Consider the following 22,148-nt stretch of genomic DNA (forward strand, 5'->3'; position numbering starts at 1 on the left):
AGTTTTAATATTTATATCAGAAGCCCTATAAAGTAGCAGCAGCTAAGACAGACAGTTGACTATAATAATTTCAACTGATAAAACAATTGAGAATAAGTAATCACTAATGAGTCCATCTATTTTTCTGCCATCTAATTTAGAATTGCAGACTCTAGTAACCTTAAACAGTGAGTTTTGGTTGTTTAAACACACAAAATTCCCTACTCAGAATAATAAAATATAATACAATTTGCTCCTTTACAATAATTGTGAATATCTTAACTACTATCCCTAATTTGCCAACTTCCTCAGGTGACAGTAAGGTTGGTGGTATTGACTTTTCTTGACTAGTTGTGATGTGCTAACGTGTAAATAACATATTGTACCTGCCTGTGATGTGAACATGACTGACATTGCATGAAGGTTACTAGTCTGCTGCCATTTCTGCCCAGAATGTTTGCTTACTGTTGCAGTTTATTTGCATGAAGTATGACATTGCTAAGGTCCCCTAACTTGAACAAAAATATGCAAAACAGAAGGAATGTTGGATGCATGTGGGGCATGGGCACTAACTGGGCTAACCGTTATACATTTACCTTTTAACAGTAGCTGACGAGACTAAGCTCAGTACAATGGATGACCAGAAAACAGGTAAGAATTGACAGTAAGGCTGTTGCTATAGAAACCTTGGTCAAAGCAGCTTACCACAATTACAGAACTGCCAGTCAAATTGCATGAAAACATGAATATTCCAGTACTTGCATGGCTGCTTTCTATTGTTGTGAATAATCAAGTCATACAGAAAAAGAAAATTCTCTGTAGCGATAAGTATCTGGGGTAGTATATTCAACCAGGTCATACCTGTGGCTGTAGGTAGACACCTGTTTCTACACTTTGAACCCATAAATATTCACAGTTGTTTGGATTTTTTGTCCTTTCCAAAAAAAATCTTGGAAAATCTCCTCCTAGCTTCAAACTCTGATGTACAGAGAGATGATGTGGAAGAGTCGAATGTTTGGCTGTTACAGTGCTAACACAGTGCTTAGAAATAATTATTTTCATTAGAAAACTGCTACCTTTGCCTTAAGTGGTCATCAGATACACGTTGTGAGTTGAGCTGAAGATTATTAGTGCAAGTTGATTTGCCTTTGGAGCTGAAACCCGAGCATCGTAACGAAACAAAAGAATATGTAAATAGAATCTTTCCCACATACTATTGATTGTAACATTTCACACAATGATAATGAGAAATAGCTTTCAAAGCGTATTTTTTTATTAGTAATTAAAATAATGCACCAACTGCAATTATGAACCTTTATGATTTATTAATATAAGTTAACTTTTGACATTTGGAATGCTGTTTTAATTAGGCTAGATCCAGAGGACACCATAACATTACTTAGCTCTAATTAGGAACAATTCACCTTTTTAACCTGAAATATTATTTATTTTAGCATGATTTGGGGAGTAGGGCATTCCATACAGAATTTACAATTAATAATTCACAACTACATCTCTGTTTTATGACACTTTACAACATGAGTAGGAATACTGAAAAGCTGTAAGTAATCAAGTGATAAAATTATATTTTTTATTTAAACAGATAAAATTTCTAGCTCTTAAACTGTTGCAGAATATGACCACGGACTTACAGGTTTACAAATTGAGAATAAGTACAGAAAATTAAAACGTGTGAATGTTTTGAAGGATTAAAGCCATCAGAGTGTGAATGTATGAATTGTGGTAATGGTTGCCTTCACCCCTGAGCATTTTTCACATAAAAAGAAGTTACAGATCAAACTCAAAATTATTGTAAATTATTTTTCATTTCCTTATTAGCCTGCCTATTTGAATGGGTTGTGATTAGAATGGTGTAAAACCAATGTGTTTTAGTAAAATATGATGCTTAGGTTTTAAAAGTTAATAATGTTTTTGATGGTATCAATAGAGGGTGGTATTAATCAAGTGTAGTTTTTCTCTGTGTGTAACACCTGGATTAAATTCCAAAACAGAGACAAGTCAGACAACTTGGGTGAAAGAGCATGACCGTAACCATCTGGACTAAGCAGTTACATATTTTGTGGGCAGCAAGCTCAGTGGCTGGAAAAAAGGGAAAAACACTTTTTATTGTACTTTTATTTTATTTATCTTGTGCGCTTTTAACCAGGTTTTGTATATAAACACTCTATTTCTCCCATTACTGAAGATGGATGTGGTTGTTAAACAAACCACTTACTGTAGTTTGGCTTAAAAATCATCTGGTTCTAAGAAAAAAAAATGCTTTAAATGTGTGGTGAACTATGTTTTAATGAACTCTAGAAGCAAGAAAACTTCAGCATATATTTACTTTAGAAAAAGTAAAAACAAACTCTGTTACAGTCAAAGTAGGACTTAATAGTATTGGCTGAAAAGGAGAGCGTAGAGCTCACCAGCCCTAGTTACTATAATAGATTTTTAATTATTTTTCTTTCTATAGTTCACTTGAAGTGCCTAATCCTTGCAGTGTTTACGGTTCATCCTAGAGGTTAAAAGTATATTCAGTAGCAATTGAGCATGGCTCATTTATTGAGTTCCAGGCATATTATAGTTCTAGGTGGTTATTTTTCCATGCAGACATTGTGAAAATGAAAAAGAAAGAAAAAAATCAAAGAATATTTATTTAAATTCTTTATTTATTTATTTTTACACAGTGCTTTTTAAGTAAACTATTTTATTAAAAGAAACCAAAACTAAACTATTTTTGATGCTTGCTCTATTCTTCCCCTTCTCTCCCCAGCCAAAATATTACTCCTTTAGTGTAAGAATTGAACTAGAAATAGAAGAATTTATCAAATCTAATGAAGTAGATGTTAATAAATAGACATGCTGCTAATGTCCCTTAAGAAAGTGTTTAGAAAGTAGACTTTATGCCTTTGTAAAACTGGTTTAATCAAATCAAGGGAAGTTTTTGGCATCAGTTGCTCTTAGTATTTAACCTGAGAGTTAATAAAAATAATCTTTCTGAAAGAAACAGATTGTCATTTTAAACAATTTAAAAGAAAGTGCTGACGAAAACTTTCTTTATAGCCTTTAAAATTAGTCACTGAAGGAAACATCATATATCCTTTGACACCATTCTTTTTGCCTTTGCAAATCACCCAAGCAGATCTGTGGCACTGTATAAATACTTAACCATCAGAGAGAAGTGGAAGCACAATGAGTTGTTAAACAGTGTCAGCACGAGGGAAAAACAAAGGGCTTGGAGCAGGGAGCAACATGTAGGCTGCATGTGATCTATGTGTATTAAATGTCTGGCTGGATCTGTATGTACTGCGAAGTTACGTGGTGGTGGGGGCTGTCTGTGCCGTGCGAGAGCAGACGCACCCAGTGCCAGCGTGCTCGTGCATGAGCAGAGGGCGGCTGCATGACCTGGAGAGCAAGGCTTGGCTGTTGTCCCCAAGGGCTGGCCAGCTGGGGACAATAGGGAGTGGTGATGCATGTGTGGCGGATAGGGGCTGTGCTTGGCGAGGTGGTGCGAGCATCCTACAAAGCCTTGGAGAGATGAAGAGGGGTGTGCGGCATGTAGGATAGAGCTGTGCAGCTGAGCGTGTAAGTGGAGTGTGTGTGCAGGCCGTGCGCGTGGTGGCAGTGGCTGTAGGAGGACTGCTCTGGTATGGAGGGATGAATCTACCTCAAAGGATATTTGTTAATAAAATTGTTGGAAAGGAAAATTTTGATAAACTTCAAATTTTAAAAACGATAAAAGTATCCCTTTTATCCCTCAGTTATATAAAGATGCTTTAGGTAGATGTGGCTTTTGCTTTTCTGTTTTTCTACTTTAAATTCTAGTGTCAAAATAGAAGAAGAACTCGTTCTGAGCAGATAACATTTCTGATGATTACCACCACTGCTCTAAAGACTGGAAGAAAATGCTGACATTTTTGTATTTAGAAAACAAGGTTTTGATGTGACTCATAAATTTTAAACAGAATCAATTTTAAAGAAAGTTTGCTGTTTCTCACTGGATTATGGGTAAACAACTCACTTTCTGGCTGGTGAATTCTAGTAATAAATTCTGACCTCACTCAATTTACAGGGAGGCTTAACTATATATTTTGAAAATAGTAGACTTGCTGTGAAGTGGCCATAGAAGATAGTGAGAGTATTAAAATATACATAGCTTTGTGATCACAGTGCTTAAATTGCCTGCAAAAGGACATTTCCCTCTTTCAGATTCTACAACCTGTCCACATTTGTGTTCATGGCCACCCAAGTTCAATAAATATTCCTATCATTTCTGTAATCCTTTATTAGTTTTACAGTACTCAAGGAACATTAGGTCATATCCCATCTAGCTTTTCCTTTGGGAAAGCACAGCTTACACAAATACAGTTCCAACAAAGATCTGTATTGGGTGACAGGAAATTGAATTTTTTAAAATGTCCTTTATGAATGTATATGGGCACATAAATGCCTTCTTTAGAATTACTGTTTACAAAAAGAGCCAGTCAATAATTAGGAAAAGATATATGAGCATTTCATTTCAAGGTTGCAAAGCAGAGTCTGGAATAAGGAAGTTTACAGTAAGTTGCTGTGTAAGAGGATACCCTTTCCTTTTGTATATGAAATGGGATCAGTCAAAGAGCTGCTTTATATATGATTGTCCCATTTCCTCTTTTTTCCTTCAAAATGTTGCATTCATTTTTCCTGTCTCATGGACTATTTTTAACAAGATACAATCTTGAAAAGTAAAAACCAAAACAAAATCTCCTTTCTTGTGTACCGTGGGCATTAGTGGAGGAATAGAGGATTTTAGCATAAGCTAGAAAGTGAATAGTTTTGTAGCGCACTGTCTCGGTTGGAGTTCTTTTACTTGGTAAAGTGTGTGTTATATAAAAATCCTTACCTTAGACTTCAAGCCCATATTCAGAAGTTTGGTGAAGCTGGGCTGCAGTTTGTTTGCACAGCTGGGAAGCCAGCAAACCCCCTTGTCCCAGCTGGCTGCTCTTGTTCCCCCCAGCAGCTGCACTGTGCCCCCAGCCATCCTCGTAACCCGCAGCCCTCCGACATGTACGGGCTGTGAGTGAGAGGGTGTCTGCTTCTAGGACATGTGAGTTCATCAAGATAAAGTTTCTCATTTGCTAAGGTGTGTTTATTTCTGGCCCAGGGTCCAAGCAGCAGGGCTCTGGACCACTGGGGGAACCAAGCTTCAGGAGTTGTGTAGACATCTGAAAGAGGATTTTTGTTTTGTTTCTATTTACAAGTTCACCTTATCAGTAGGGCAGCTGAAGAGGAATACTTTGACAGCTTCTGTTTGAATTTATTTGATCTGAGGGATTTCGATTTAACATAATTGCTCAGATTTTTAATAGCTGAATAGAAAATGAAAGTGCTGCCTTGCTCCGTCTCATACCAAGTTAACAAACAACAGGGAGAAGACTTGCCATGCTGCTATTCTGCATCCTTCTGTAGGTCCAGCAACTCCATTCCGCCCCACTCAATACTGAATAGTGAAAAAAAGCTGGTTTTACTAGTGAGTGGCAGTTTTACCCAATTTAAGGTAACTTCACATGCCTTTTTTAAAGAGCAGTGACAGATGCTATCTCTCTTCTCCCTCCTAATATCTACCAGAGTGGGGATCAACTTCAGAGCTTTATATTATTCTGAGATAAATACTGTTAAAATGTGATTTTCCCTTACTGCATTGTTCACACCAGACCATGGTTATCTTGTTCATTGGTTTGGTATTCCTGAGGGTTCAGTTCTTGGCTCTGTCTCTCAGTGCTGGCTGGCTTTGAAATTTATCTTTCTATGCCTTTGTCAGATGAGAAGAGTGATATCAGTGGAGTGACAACCTACCACCTGGGACTGCCATGGTGCCACAACACTCTTTGTTCTGTTCTCTTTGTGTAGAGAAAAAGTGAGGTTTCCGTATTCTAGGTGAGGGCTCTGGTCTCTTAAATTCAGGAAATGTGCTGCTGCTGCTGATGTCCCACCTCATCTTGCTCTCCAGCCCCAAATCCTATGGAAAATCTGACCAAGACTATACAGCACTTTTGAATAAAATAACTTCAAATAAATACAGTGATTTTTTTTTCCTCTGAAAGATTTCTTCCAGATTTAACTATAATATGAGAGCTAGTTGTGCAATTGTCAGCTGATTTGCACTGTGGATGTGTGTATCTAAAAACAGAAGGGTAGACATTTAGTGCACAAACTTGAGAAGAAAACTCTGGATAGGGAAAGGGTTTTGCAGAATACTGTCTGGGGCTTTCTTGGCACGCGTCCGGACAGGCTGCAGCAGTAAGAGCTGCCCTCAGCCCCAGCTGTAGTGCTGCCCAAACATCAACCTGATGACTGCCAGGAATGTGTTTTCCAGCTGGATAGCTGGTGTTGCCTGCCTAATTGGGTCCTTTCCACAGATTATTTTTAAGCAAGTCAACTGATATTTCTCAGAAGCATTTCATTATGAAATTGTTAGCAATTTGACGCAAGTCTTTAAAACTCGATTAAAAGCAAACAGCATGTTCCTTGAAGCCAGAAGTCAGGCTACTTTGCAAGACTCTTAGTCTAACACAATAGGGTTCATGCTGATAATCTGCTGTCTGTTCATCAGTTGCTGGTACAGATGAAATTTTCTGCTCAAAACAAAAATAATTAATAGTTTTGTTTGATGTCTTTAGATATGTATGTCTGCTGTTTTTATGAGCTATGTTTTTAAAGCCCCATGATTACTTTAGCATTCAGATTATTTAAAATAATAGTAATGGATGTTGGTCTCTCTTCACTGATTTGAAAAGTCAGGCATTGCTAACGTTGTCGTTTCATTTGCTATGACGTGACATACTCATTCACTTCTGAGACCAACAAATCTGTGGAGAATTCCCTACAGATTATTGAGGGATGATGTGAATAATGTTAAGTGTGTCCCCAGAGACTTTCAGGATGGATATGCATAATCAAGCATGCAGTTCTCAATACTAATTCTAATTACCTTTTTTTTTTTTCTCCCTCAAATCACTAAGGTTCCCCAACCAGAGATGTGGGGCCTTCATTAGGTCTGAAGAAATCCAGCTCATTAGAAAGCCTGCAGACAGCCGTTGCTGAGGTGACTCTGAATGGTGATATTCCCTTCCACCGCCCGCGCCCGCGAATTATCCGAGGACGAGGCTGCAATGAAAGCTTCAGAGCTGCCATAGATAAATCATATGATAAACCTGTAGCAGATGATGATGATGAAGGCATGGAAACTTGTAAGTAAACAATTGCTGTACATAGGGAATGTTAACAATATAGGTTAATTCCTTTAGAAAGTGATAAAAAGTAGTAGAAGATAACTTCAGTATTTTAAAATAACAGAACTAACTTCTTTTCGTCGGATTTTTTCAGACTTTTTCCCTTCATATGCATTAACAGATTGCAACACTCTGCAGCTTCCTTCCTTTCTAAAATAAGAAAATATGATTATTAGGACTGTGTTTACTTAAATTACTATGGAAATTTTCTGTGAGACAGCTAATGAATTTACTAATGTAAATTAGAAAAAAACCACTGAATTCATGTTACAAAAATACGTGCATCTAACTTTGAAAGAGTACATTTGTAGTGTCTGGGGGGAAAAAAAGAAATCACTGTCCTTTAATTAGAGTGAGTAAGGCTGGCAGATCTAATAAAATATAAAGTTAATGATCAGCTATTACCCACCCTAATGGGCATTCATTTACATTTTCAGTTCTTTAACCCTAAGTATGACCCGACATGTGGAGAATGTCATTAACATAAAAGAATCACTTCAAAGCTAACCTTATCATTATTGAACTATGTAAGAATGGGCTGGTAAAATGACAACTGGTATTGAATGAAAATAGTATGAATGGTAAATTACCTCAATCAGGGGTTGTATTAAAATCATTGAATTTTTAACCTTCATGTTGTACTACTTTCAACTTGTCACACACCAGCAGAATTTTTTTTAATCAACCTGAAGCTGGTTAGAAGTTTATGAATTAAGATGACGGCAGGAAGGTTGAAGTAGTAAAATACTTACTGTGAATGCTAACAGAAAAGATTTGAAAAGAGGTTTTTCACTCTTCACTCTTTTAAATTTTTTAGTTTCAGAAAGTCTGTTTCATACACATCATTCCCTAATATTCTTTTGTAAGCTGCTTGTGTAATCACCTTTTTATTTTTTTTAAGCTCTTAGCTTTTTTTTTTTTTTTTTGCTTCTTTTTTTTTTTAAATCTGCCTCTTTCTAAAAGTGTTCTGAAACTGAAAGGGCGGTCATTTTGTCAGTCACTTTTCTCAAAGGTAGTTATGGATGGAATTAATTCTGCTTTGCTTTTCCAGCACCTAGCCATTTCACACAGCAGTGAGGCTAAATGCTGGTCTGGTGCTTCTGGCTGTCAATCTATTTCTGGCCAGTAGAAGAATAGGTATGAGAAAAGGTGTAGTGATCCTGCTTATTCTCCCAAATGGCATGCCTACGGTCTTTTGGGACATCCGACCATGTTTTTCTAAAAGGCCTTGTTTGGTGTGAGCTCACTGGTAGCAATATCTTGCTTGAGGCATCAGATATCCAAGGCTTATCTAGACTATACAGATGGTTTAACTTCATTTGATAAAAAATACAGCAAAACTGTTGTTATTAAACACTTTCTAGGTGAGTATAGGTTTATGAGATTATTGTAAGGGGTTTTGAGCTTGTTGGTGCAATGTGTAGAGAGTAACAAGGAAGTATTTGGTGGCCTTTGTATCCTTTGCATGGGAGTAGCGGAAACCACACAAAGCCTTCTGGCTGAAATCAAAATGCCACGGCGTGAGTCTTTGCCCTCATCTCCCTATATGGATGAAGTCATCCAGCACTGGTGGACCAAGAGCCATCTCTGTCATGGGAGAACAAGAGCAAGGCTATTCTCAAATCTCACACGATAAAGAGGGGCTGAGTGAAGTATGACCAAGCTATGTGCATAGAACTATGCATTCTGTTGAGTTATTTGTATTTTAGTAGCTTCCACGTATTATAATGAAACATCTAAGTAGTAATCCAGAAATTTGCAGTTTCAGATTAGTAGAAGTAGATGAGTAGTACAGAAAAAATAATGCTTTGGTTGGACAAAATTCAGTCCTCAAGGTCTTCTATTTCGCACAGTGACAGTGGCAGCCGAAGAGCCGGCCCAGCCATATGTTGCCTGTCTTTCTGAAAATATGTCTGTATTCGTGTTAAAATGGAAAGCACTGCAGTATGCTTCACTTTATGTGAATTATATGTGGCCTTAGGTTCCAGAGAATTTACCAAGCGGTGTCTTCAGCTGGACAAAATCTGGGCACATACGAATATGTAGAAGTTAATCTAACAGTCTGGTCCTAGCGTAACTAATGCCTCACTGCTGGCATCATGACATTGCCTAAGTTTTTTTTGTAAAAGGTATTTAATTATTTCATAATTGTTTGAAATTAAAATGTGGCTTTCTGTCATTATAAAACCCAGGCAAACATGTTGGTGGTCAATTTGCTGATGCCCTTGAGGTTGGATCCATTTGTCTTGCTTGAATTTTTCCCCTTTCTTTTCCCAGTGTGTCAGTGCTAACAGTGCTTCATTCTTCCAGACAGTTACCCTCTTTGGGGTAGCAAATAATAGCACTGCAATATATTGTATAGAGGAATTCTTAACATGTATCAACCCATATACAAAAGCCATAAAAATAGAGGTAGCATATGTGGCAGACGGGCTGACTCTCTTCTAAATGTACTTGCAGTCCTTGGAATAATGTGCTATTAAATTACTAAATGTACGATGAAAATCAGATAACACTGACCAGTTCTGGAGTAACATTTTAAAAAAGTATTTGAGAAGATGTATATGAGTTGTAATGGTTGTAAAGAGGTAACATTTGTGGAAAGGTATGTTCAGCTTTTACAGATCGTTTTTCCTGCTTTTTTTTTTTCTCTTAATAGTTGGAATAGCTGACTGGAAACAAAATGTTTATCTTTAGTGTCTTGAATGAGAACAAGGCATTTGAATTGCCAGGGATCGACAAAGCTTTCTAATCTTTTGCTGAATCTTAATTGCTAGCATCTAGGCCTGTATTAAATATCACAATAAGAGGCCTAGAAGCTTAGTGGCAAAATAGCTTCACATTAAGTAGCTTTGATTCCTCATGTGCATCTTTTCCATTTTATGGGCTAATTAGGAGAATAGCTTCATGATACCTGTTTGTGTAGTTCTCCACAGTACAGCGTGGTTCATGAAATGACACTAGTTTTCAGGTTTAATTGATGTTTAAGTATACTCCAATTTAATTTTTTGGCTTCAGCATCCTGAATGGGGAGGCAGGAGGTTGTGGGAAAGGAAGGAAATAACGGTACCAAAACAAACACATTCTGTGTTTTGCAGTAACCTAATGTCATTACTGCAACCTAACAAAAATTAGAAGTTTCATTTGTAGCCTGGGCTTGAATTTTAATTGAGCAGCATTTGCATTTTTTCTAAACACTAGTAATTAGGTGTATGTTAATTGCAGAATGACTGTGCTGCATAAAAGCGAAACAAGTTTCTTCATGTTGAGTCCTTTTAATAAAACTAGAAATCCATTTACTCCAGTAGGGACACCAGTGTTTACTCCAGGAGAACAGGCATCCTAGTTCACTGGACTCAGTCTAAGCTATGGAGTTAATTGCAAGCAAACTGTGTATGACAGACAGATACTTATTGCAGCACAAGTGTGGAAAGGAGGCAATATTATCGCCACAGAATATGTAAAATAAATAAGAGGAAGCATTATTATGACAAGTTGTTCAGCAACTCAGGATAGCACAGTACACTTAATATATATTTAGGATTAATTTAATGTATTGTTATATGAAAATGAACAACCATAGGTCAAAATTGATTCATCTATAATATTCTAGCAATCAAGTACCAAGTAAACGTTTGAGTTTAGAATTTGTCAGAAATTAAATGCTTTTTTTTTTACTAATTATATTCATTTGCAAGTACAGTCTTTTGAATGTCTAGTTGCTTTTAACTGAAACAGATTGTAGCTATAAATTAACATGCAAAAAAATTAGCAACTCTATTCCAAAGTGGTTTTCTACTACTCTTTTAATAATAACTAAATATCATCACAGACATTGATTAAGAAACACTGTGACCAAAAAAAGTACAAGTACAGCTAGTACAGACGCATGCATAGGATAGGCCTATTAATTTTCTAAAACACAATTATCTGAATATTAAAACTGTGCCTACAGTTGAGAAGCTGTATGATCCATTTAACTCATAGCGGTCCTGAAGACAAGGTAACATGAAATGCCGAGATCTGTCCTTTTTTTCCTTTTTTTTTTTCCTGGTGGTTTGTACTTCAGAGTACTACGTGAGATTCAAAATTAGATACTAATCCTGAGATTTATCTGACATGGTATGTTTTTCTTTAAATATGTTTATGTGATCTTCAAGTGTTGGATAATATTTATGGAAATCTTGGGATACTCAGTGAATAAGTACTAAGTCTATTGGATAGGTCTGTGTATTGTAATATGAATGAATAACCAGTATTTCGCAGGCAAGTATCTGAGAGAGAGAAGAGATGATGTTGAATGGCTTTCAGTCAGTGATTTGTAGACTTTTCAGGTTCAATGAATTACTTGTAAGGTGAATATGAATTATGACTAAGAAAAGCAAGTTTATGTTCTATAGTAGTCTATGTAAGATAAATTTGTAAAGAATTACACACTCATGTTGGCTGTAAAAGAGTTGCTGAGGCCTAGAAACTGTATTAGTAGGAATAATAATAATAATAATAAGTATTAAACATATGCTAAACTAAATAATATTTATTTTTTTTGTTCTGTAAGCCATGGCCATTTACAAATCTTGAGCACAAAAAAAAAATATTTTCCATAGACTATGTATATATAAAGCAAAAATGTATTTTTCAACTTCTAATGGCAAAAGTGGTTTAAAGCCTTTGTATTCGTTAGAGCTGCAGGAGACGGTGCACAGTATGCATCTGTGATCCTAATTGCTGCTTTGTGCTGTGTGTTGGAAAACTGGGAGATGGTGTAGCCCTACTTATAATGTGATGATTAAAGTGTTAGAGCTCCTGGGAGGTCACAGCTTCACCAGCCGTGCAGTGTAATTTTTTCACTTGGCTTTAAGTCAAAATGGTTTCATGATTCTGACCCATGGCTTGAAGTGCTTGCTTTCTTTCTCACTGAGCTGCTTGGAGATTTCAGGTTTTGGATGTTTTGTTTCTTTTGGTAATTTTTCTTCAAAACTTTCAGAAATACATGTGCTTTTTTAAATGTAACCTTGGGTATACTTTAGGATACACTGAGTCTTGGTTTTGGATTAGAATCAGAGAATAAACATGTTATCTGCCCTTAAAGGATTTTCCTTGTTCCGTTGGTTGGAATCTCCCCACCCGAATCTCCCAGGCTGCCCCATCTCAACCAAGAATAAAACTCATGGTGTATGATGTGTATTAAACTGCTCCAGGAAATGAAGTAGTGCGACACAACCATTATGTTAGATGCAGCACAAGAGAAAGTCTATTAAGGCTTGTATTGAGGGTTAACAATCCTTAACGACTTTCATATTTTCATGAGAGTATTACTAAAAATTTACTGACAGGGCATGCTGCACTGCTGTTGTTTCTTCTTGCAGATATTTCTGAAGCTCTTCTCAACCAATTTAGATAATGTAACAAAATGGGCCAATTAACATCACTTTGCTAATCCTCTTTATTAATCCGTACATTATTCTGAGTACCCACAAAGCATGAACTGTGTTCTTCAGTGTTCTGCAAAGGTGAATTCCTCACTTTTAAGAGTTTAGTAGTACAAATGAACACTCCAGGAAACCCCTACATGACCAGATACTAATTTGGGGGCGGGGGAAGAAACAGAAAGAGTATTTTGTGGTTGTGCTTATATTCTGCTTCAAAACACATTATGCAATATACCAAAAAGCTTGTCCTTGTTGTTTGTTCTTATCTCACCAATGTTTCTTAATTTGTTCCTTCAGTGGAGGAAGACACAGAGGAGAGCTCAAGATCTGGGAGAGAATCTGTGTCCACAGCAAGTGACCAACCATCCCACTCGTTGGAGAGACAGATGAATGGAAGCCAAGATAAAGGTGACAGGAAAAAGGCTGGAAAGGAAAAGAAGAAAGATCGAGATAAAGAGAAGGATAAAATTAAGGCAAAGAAAGGAATGCTGAAAGGCTTAGGAGACATGTTCAGGTAAGTGCTTTGCAATCAAATGTAAGAATGAATTATGAAGTTTCATCTTTTAGTTATTCATCTATATTGTGACTGTTTGCTGAGGCCATATTTTACTATACTAATATATGCATGATCTATATAGGCTGATCTCTCAATTTTTGAGCCTATGAGTGGTGTCATGGAAGGGAAGCAGCTCAGAATGAAAGAGGCGATGGCTGGTAGGTTAAAGGGGGTGTAAAGGAAAAAATGGTTTTAAGAAACAAACTGCTTTGTCTTGGAAAGAGTCTTTAGTGATGTCGAAGTAGTGCACATTCCTTTGACAGGTCAAACAATTTGCAGTTTTCTATTTTTCTTAAACTGTGCTGTTCCTAATACTGTACCCAAAACTTATGTGTTGCTACGTGAGTGTTTTTCTTTGCTTTGCTATTAAGACTGTTTGGGTATCATGGAGGCATGATGTGAAAGAGATGAATCAGTTTGAGATTGAAAAACAGCATGCCCCTCTCAAGGAAAACAGGATCTAAATAAGGTTGTGTGCTCTGAGAACCCACAGTCTGGAGAAGGGGTCAGTGAAAGACCTAATTTTTACCAAGCACTGAGTGTTTTTGAAAGGAGTCATCTCTCCAGCAGGCATAAGTGATCTGAAAGGAGACGACTGCTGAGGAACACCCTGCTGTTCTGGGTAAATGGTGAAACACGACAAACACCTTTGATCACTTGTGGGAAGGGCTGAGCAAGCAAGAAAATCAGTCTTTCTTTGAGCTAGCTAGAGTAAGTGAATATATTTCCAAGAAAAAACAATATTAAGGCAGTGTTTGTTTTCTTTTGTATATGCAGTGATTCATTATTTAATTTTGAAATGAGATACTAGTATTATTTTAAAGATTTATTAACCATGATTCTGTTTAGAAAACGTGTAAGTGGAGCTTCAGTTGACTTTCATCCTGTTACCTTCTTTATTCTGTAAAACATAAATTGAACCTATGTTGTAACTGTGTAGGTCATGAGAGTTGTTCTTTGTCTGTGAATTGTGTTACAAAATTAGTTAATAGAAAAACTAGTTAATTGGAAAATATTAGTTAATTAGGAAAAAACTCATTAATCAGAAAATGTGTTTAGAGAACACAAAATAATACCAGGTTGTTAGACAGTGCATGCCACAGAACATGAACAGAGTCATAGGAGATCATCCCACACGTCAGATGGGAGGAGAGCACTTCAGCCTGGTCCCCCTGAGAGTCCCACGGGGATGCCCACATCTTCTGGGCATTTGGGTGCCAAAATTCAAGCCTGGAATGGAGTGTTGCACCCTGCACTTGGGGAGGATGGAAGGTTAGAGATACAAAATGCTAAGTGGTTCTTTTCTGCAGTCTTTGCCATTTTTATCAAGCAGAAATAACAGGTAAAATTGAGGCACATTACACATGATAAGTTCTGTGGGCTCTAAGTAGCTTATTGGATATCACAAAAGCTATTTTGTGAGTTCAGTCAGAAGGTGTTTACAGCATCTAGAAAGCTTGGGCAGCTCCTTGGTCCTCAGTTTCCTCCTGTGTAACATGGCCAGTGCCCAGACGACCTGTGAGATAGCTGCTTCATTTTGCAAGCTTTGGTATGTAGGTAAAGGGCTGACTTGCAGAAGGTTCCATCCAAAGAGAGGAGCCTTCATGTTCCAGAGAGCCAGCTTGATGTGGGGCTTGTTGGCTCCTCTCTGCTGTCCAGCCTCAGAGCCTCATGTCTGGTGTTCCTGTGTGGCTTTGAATGCTCTAGATAGAAATGAGTGCAAAAGTGGAAATTAATACTGTTTTTAATCAGGTGCTTCCACCTAATAGGAAGTAACCTTGTCTGTATGCTTGATATAACACTTCTGAAATCTTTAATCTGGAAACAACAGCAATTTGACTGATAGAAGATCTGATGATCACTTCGGTTTTTTTTTGCTCTTCATAACAGTCAACGTTTCCCGGAGTTATTTTTTTCCCTCAGTACCATTTCTGAGTGAACTTTACTGTTTTCTCCTCCTAATTAACGTGGGAGCAATGCTATCCAGGTGCAGTTGACTCCTCCTGGATCTGTAAATTAGCTTGCACCTTGTCAGCCCACCCAAGAGAGGTGCTCCTGGCAAGCAGGAAGATGCTGATTGAGGGAATTAAGCATTATGCCTCGTTTCCACTCAGTGCTTGATCTGCTTTGTTGACAAGCTTCTCAATAATGTTGGAGAGATGAGCTTTATTATGTCTGCAAGATAAGCTACTACTTTTGCCTATAACATGCTTTGTTTTTCTGTACATCTGACATACATCATAGCTATCAGGTAGTCACTGAAAGAAGCTGTGGATAGAAAATAATGATGACAGTAACATTTAAAATTCAAGCCATGATCAAAGCATAATTGGATGTTTTGGTTCTGTGCAACATTGTGATTTATTTATAGTTCTTTTTCTTTTCTTCCGTTTCACTTTTTTCTTCCTTTTCAGTGCTCTTATCTTAAAATAATCTTTCTTCATTAGGTTGTATGGGCAAGAGCACTTGCGAGACAAAATTACTGTTAACTGATACTTTATTCCAATGTCTGTATTTAGCTAAAGGGCTTTTTATTGCTTATATGCAAACTGGCAGCTCATAAAGTGGAGTCTATGTGATGTATAAAAATAAGTCTCCTTGCCTTCAGTTAGAATCTTAGGATTTGCTACTGGGATCTTCATTAAACTGTACCGTGAGATGGAAACTCCCACTGGAGAGACCTAGGTTACATTTGTCCTTCAGCATCTAGTCATCATTTCCAAGAAATCCCTGGATGATTCAGATAGCAGGTTAAAATCATATGTAAATCTTTTAAACACTTCCATTGGTTTTACTGCTTGTATCAAACATAATAAAGAGGATTGACGTAACCGTGAAGGAGAACTGTAGAACCCAGGGTGCAGCCTGCATGACTCTGACACGCACAACGGCCATTATCTCCAAAGGACTTTTGCTGACACTGGGCTGTGGACAGTCTGAAAGTTCAGCCTTCTCACTGTGAGATAAATCTGTCTGAACATCTGTGTATTTCTTTTTTCAAACTGACATTTCAGGGCAGAACAGAATAATTTACTTAAATTTGTCATTTGGCTGAGAAGTCTCTTCACCCATGAATAGAGGGCAGGGGTTTACCTAGAAAAGCGCTGAACAGAAGTATTGGTCTATTGGATGAGATGCAGGTGCTGCAGAGCTTTACTTATACCTGAATGTATTTGTTTTACCTGAATAGTTGCATCATTCTTGTCTTTCTTATCCCGTCAATTGGATCATGTGCCATGTCCCGTGGCTGCAATCACATGCCAAATGAGAGGCTGCATTTAGGGGGTGCCTGGATGGCCACTGCCAGCTGAGTAAATAGTTTTTGGGAAGGTGAAATGAATTTCTGCTGGTTTTTTTTTTGTTTCACTACTAAGAAGGCTTGTGTTTTGACATCACAAGTTGATAAAAATCTGTATGCTTCTCCAAGTGCAATCTAAAATATGTTTACTCATTTTTGAGTCTGATTTTGTTTATTTTTAAGTAGAGAATTTGGTTCTTGATAAAAATCAACCTGACAAAACAAATCAGTTGATAAATAAGTCGTGGTAGTGCTGCCTTAAGTAAAAGGCTTCACAGTTTCAAACAGTGCACCTGTAATTAATTCTGGTAGGGATACATTATTTTGATGGGCTTCTGTGTTGTGCGATTCTTTGACATTCCTCTCCTGAGAAAGAAAAATTGTATATGCTGCCTTCTTTCCTCCGCTCTTGCCTCTGTCATGTACAGGATGTTTTCATTTATGAAAGTGAATCCCCTCAGGATGCAAGATATCCCCTTCTCCTCCTCTCCTCCTCAGGGAGAGCTGAGATTGTTCTTATTTGTAGGTTTTAGATGATGATGAAATGACACAGCTGCTCTGGTGCTGCTGATCACTTACGATCCCTGTACTTCATTCATGCCTGTTCCCAGTGTACGAGCTTGGATATAGTTTCTAGAAGAGTGACTGGACTGGTGAAGTAGTAGGTCATAGGTGACTGAAGTGGTAGCTCCACATCTTCCCCCAGTTTCCTCAGGCCACATAAATGATTTTCGTCTATGGTCAGCCCTTAACCATGTTTCTGTAAGACAGTGGCATCACTGTGATTATGTCACTCTTTTTGGGAGTTAATTTTGTTTGCCATGCTCTTACTGGGGAGTATGTATGGGAGGACTCTCATTGGTGAGTTTTATGATAGAAAAATATGTCTAGCAAGTGATCAGTCTCAGGAAAGGATGTGTCTGAGGAATAACATCTTTAGAAGAAACTGAACTACCAGTTCAGTTGAGAATGTTGAGAATGTTGAGAATAAGGACGGAAAAAAAGCAGCTCTGAGTTTCCAAAGGGAGGAAGGGGAGTAGTAGGGAGGCCAAGCTATGTACTCATGTCTTGCTGGAAATATCAGAGAGACAGTCACTGCCTGATAATAAAAACCTGCTGAAACAGGTAGACCCTTATATGATTGAATAAAAATGGATTTGCAAATACAAATGGTATGTTTGAGTTTATATGGGGAACTGCTGAGGAAAACAAAAGATGGGAGGGGTATGCTTGTTATATCTTAACCTTGCGTTTAAGCAAGAAAATTTCTGCGTTGGTTTTGGAGATTGCTTGCGAAATAATTTTAATGTAATTTGAAGCAACTGTGGATAAGTATGTTATATGAAATAAATACATTTTCTACTGTAGGAATTAATATTTCAGTCCTGCATGACCATAACTTTTCAATGGAGAACATAAGCACTCTGTATTGAAGTTCATGGAACAAGACAGTGTGCTTGAAATTAATCATGTGCATAGGGGTTTTTAGTAGTGGAGGCTGTGTGTTTGAAGGTCTGACCTGTAATGTTGATGGAGATGTAAAGCCATAATATATGGTAACTGATCTTCAATTCCTCTCTTAACTATGGTAGCATACAGGTGGGTAAATCAATGCACTGGAAAGCCAATGAAAATGTAATATTCCCAGATTACCATTACAATCTAATCCTAATTAGATTAAATTATATTTAAAATAATTACTGGGAGCCTTGCAGTGTTGTATCTTCCAGTTCTGTGAGAGGAAATAGATAATTTAGTTTGCAAACTTGTTTAGCTGAAATCAGATATACTGTTGTCTTTTTTTTCTTTTCTTTTTTTTTTTTCTTCCCCTCCAACACAGCTGCTTCCAAGGCGCACTGGACATGCCAGATTCATAAACATATTATTTGCAGCTTTGAATTACGTATTTCAACCACATTAGCCATCTGAGACCTCTGACTGGGCATTTGGGAGAATAACCTACATGGATTACTGTTGCTTGTTACATGACTTCCTTGCATTGCCTATTCTGGCTTTCATTTAAGTTTTCTTATCATATCTGTGAGGACATGAAAAGCAAATCGCAAGAGTTATACCATTGATTTAGTAACTACCTTCTTTCTCTTTCATTTAATAACAACCTTCAGACTTTTAAGGAGGCACAGACAAAAAGGTATCTGAGTTGCATAAAATACTGTTGAATTATGTGCTAATAAACAGGACTCGCAAATACCTCAAACTTGATAAAATAAAATCTGTGGCCTGATTTTCATCATTCGCTGGCTTAAGAAGCAGCAATAATGGCATTTTCCTTGGAAGCGTGACTAATAAGACTTTGTGTTGGTGAGTGACACTGATGTATGGACTTAATAGAAAACATGGGAATGAACTCCTAAAGTTAGAAATTTTTTCTTTCTTTAGTGCTCTGCTCATGGCACAAAACACTGTAAATCTTGAGCCTCAGAACATAGAGGAGGAGGTTATGGCTTAAACACCTGTCAGCTGTATCATTTCAAACTTGGAAGCTCATTGCTTGCGCACTGAATTGCGCCTGGGCTTGCTGATGCTCATCTGAGAATGTCGCCGACAGCTTGCGGTGCTTGTGCTGAGGCTTTAATCAGAAACGCTGAGCTGGGTCGTTACTCAGGTAAATGAAGTCTGGGGCCATTTGTGCTCTGGTTTTTGCCTGCTACTACTATGAGCCAGCTGGCACAGCTGTCATTAGGCCCACATCTGCTTCCCCCCTCTTGCCACCACCTAGAAAATATGCGACCCGCTGCAGTCCTAGAGGCAGGGTCTAAGCCTGATGCCTTTTCAGGCTTCAGAAGAGGAGCACAGTCCTCATCCTGGCTGCAAGTTGCACACTGTTGATGGGTTCTTCTTGTCCTGCACTTCTCTGGGCTGCTTTGTCCTGATCTGTTTTCAAAGTTTCGGCCAGCCCCCGGGATGCACAGAATCAGAAAAGCCTTTCAAATTAAATCAGCCATGCAGCAAATTGTCATCTTAGATGCAGACAATTACCCAGGACTCTTATAAATGTCTTTCAAAGCATTTTCATATTCTTCACTTCCTTCTTTCCAATTAAAGGTAAATAAGGGACTGAAAGAGATAAGCTTGAATGAAAATAGCTGTTATTTTTTGGGGGAAGGCAAGCCATGCTCCTTCCTGTCCACACTTTTTCATTTTCCTGTTTTCTACTGCTTAGTGGAATCGGTTTCTTTGAGGAAATGTGTATTTCACTGCCTGCACCCCCAAACACACTGGCTTTTGACTAAAATGTCATTGGGGTGAGGAGCGGTGGAATGGCAAATTCCTGTTTCTAAACCAAACAACTCCACATAATCTGTCAGGGGTTTAAGGAATGCAGCTTCACTAAGTGGTTAGTAAACTATGACTTTTAAATGAAACACAGAAAGCGGTGGTATGTGATTGTGCGAGGGAGATTTGAAGTGAGAGATTAATGTAATCGTATGTGGCTTTCTGGTTTGTCATTCTGACAGAAAGCAGGGCTTTGCTCTATGTATTCTTAACACTGGATTTTCCCAGAGTAAATCTTGAACTTGTAAATTTGATGGGGGCATATCATATGTTTTGGTGTTTTTTAAAAAATTTCAATAGAATTGGGGCTTTTGTTTCTAACATCCAGAAATAAGTGTCAGGATGACCTGTTACTAGAGACAAGTTCATAGTGGCTGCTAACATATTCTCCCAGTATTCTTCCTTTGCTTGTCAGAGAGTTTAAATAGAGAACCTTTGACACCTACAGCACTGTCTCTGCCTGCAAAGCAAGCGAGGGAGGCGGGCGGCGTGACAGCTGAGCCCTGCGCCATCCTGCCCCACGTTCTCTTCCAGGTCTGCTGGATGAATTTAGAACACAAGTGTCAAGGATGACACCTACTTTATAATCTCTGCAAAGCAAGCCTTTTCAGAGAAGAATTTGTTGACAGTTCAGAGATTCAAAGTCAATTTCAGTTTTAGCTCGTATAGAAATAGGATTTTTTCCTCCACCTGATGTGATAATTGAAGACTATCTGGGCAGCGTGCTAGTCCCTAACAAAGTATGGTAAATAAATACTGTCTTGAGATATGAAGGATCCGTTACATGAAAAGCTCTATTAATGACATTTGTTTCATTATCTGTTGGAAATGTTCTTTGGAGATTTAATTTGCTGCTGATAGCACCTGTACATTGGTATACATTACGAATGCTGTAGATTATGTTTTTAAAGCAGAGTCTTCTTTGAAAATCCTTTTTAGAAACAGGAATAGGAATGTTGTCTTAGATTAAAATTAATGCAGCTTTATATATTTTTGTAGCTGAAGAAGACACAGGCTATTAAGTCATAGTTACTTGAGGTACTTAAGTTGGCAGCTGCAGGATAGCTGATCCTTTTCTAAAAGGCAAAGCTCCAACTTATGGCTGCGTTTCACTTCCCGGGAGCAATGATCTGTATTCGCAGTGCGCTGGCAGGCTGATGCCTCCTCTTCGGATTTCCACGTGTCTGACTGTTGTGCAGAGAAACAGTTACTAAAGATGGAGTTAAAAACCACTTCAGGGGAAATAGCAAAATGGCCAGTATGATTTCTGGAATAGAAATGATCTATGAGCCCTGCTTTTCCCTGAGTGTAGTAAGAAAATAACGGGTATAAGGCATGCCCTTGCGTTTGCCTGAATGCAGTAAGAAAGCAGTGGGCATAAGGCATTCAGAGGGCATTCAGAGAGCTTTCAAGTTGTTGTTTCAGGGAAAAGTAAGAGGAACAAAAGTTTTGTAGAAAGAATATGAGAGAAGGAAATATTAGAAACACAATGCCAGTGGGGTATGCAAGTAGTATTTCTCCCACTTTGAAGCCATTGATGACTTCTTCTGGATGGAAAAAAAAAGATAGAATTAGGAGGAACTGAATAGTTATTGAAAATACTGTACTTTTAGAGTGATTCAGGCAGGAAGGGATGTCTGCTTGGTTCAACTCCTGCTCACAGCAGTCCAGCTTCAGCATTTCATCAGCAGAGTGTCACGCCCAGTTGAGTTTCAAATATCTCCAAGGATGGAGACTTGGCAACCTCTCTCAGCAGCCTGTTCCAGTGCTTAACTGCTCTCCTGGTGAAAGTATTTGTCCTTGGTAAGAGGAGATAGAAACAAGATACACTGAATAATCACTGGTACAGGAAGTCTGAATCAATCAACATGTTCTTATCCTTCTCATGAAGCAAAAACATGGGGATGCACAGTAAGATTGTCATCCAAAAAGTTTAAAGGCCTTTTGTGATATGTGATTACCCTCAGGGACTTGCTGTGCCCACAGTTCCTTGAACACTAAGAATATAGGAAATAACACAGCTAAGCATGTGTTTGTGGCTGTGAGCCACCCATTGCATACTGAGTGCTAAGGGAGAAATTATCTGTAAACAGGTTATTTTTACTGTGCTTCCAAGCATCTTACTCTAAATTGTCTTGGACTGGCAACTATTAGGATACCAAGCTCGACTGGCTGATGTGATACCTAATAGTGTCTGATATGATCCACTGAGCTAGAGAAGGTGATTATTTTCTGTGGAACTGAGGAAGAAACAGTGTACAGAAATCTTCGTTTCTACTATTTCATGCTACACCAGAAAATGTCACCTGATT

At 38.0% G+C, this 22,148-nt stretch overlaps 1 protein-coding gene across 12 annotated transcripts in view; it reads left to right on the plus strand.

The window, feature by feature from the left end:
• PARD3 (par-3 family cell polarity regulator) overlaps positions 1-22,148 on the plus strand; it is a 450,332-nt gene that overhangs the window by 295,013 nt on the left and 133,171 nt on the right. For 9 of the 12 annotated variants that reach the window (XM_086741984.1, XM_086741989.1, XM_086741985.1 and 6 more), the window contains 3 exons: positions 586-630; positions 6,984-7,211; positions 12,983-13,199. In XM_086741984.1, the coding sequence (XP_086598110.1) occupies positions 586-630; positions 6,984-7,211; positions 12,983-13,199 (490 nt within the window). The remainder of the gene's footprint in view (positions 1-585; positions 631-6,983; positions 7,212-12,982; positions 13,200-22,148) is intronic. The other 3 variants (XM_086741987.1, XM_086741988.1, XM_086741993.1) reach the window with 1 other exon arrangement.

The sequence above is a fragment of the Chlamydotis macqueenii genome, chromosome 2 (genome assembly GCF_036417535.1).
Source record: "Chlamydotis macqueenii isolate bChlMac1 chromosome 2, bChlMac1.mat, whole genome shotgun sequence".
NCBI classification, from domain to species: domain Eukaryota; kingdom Metazoa; phylum Chordata; class Aves; order Otidiformes; family Otididae; genus Chlamydotis; species Chlamydotis macqueenii.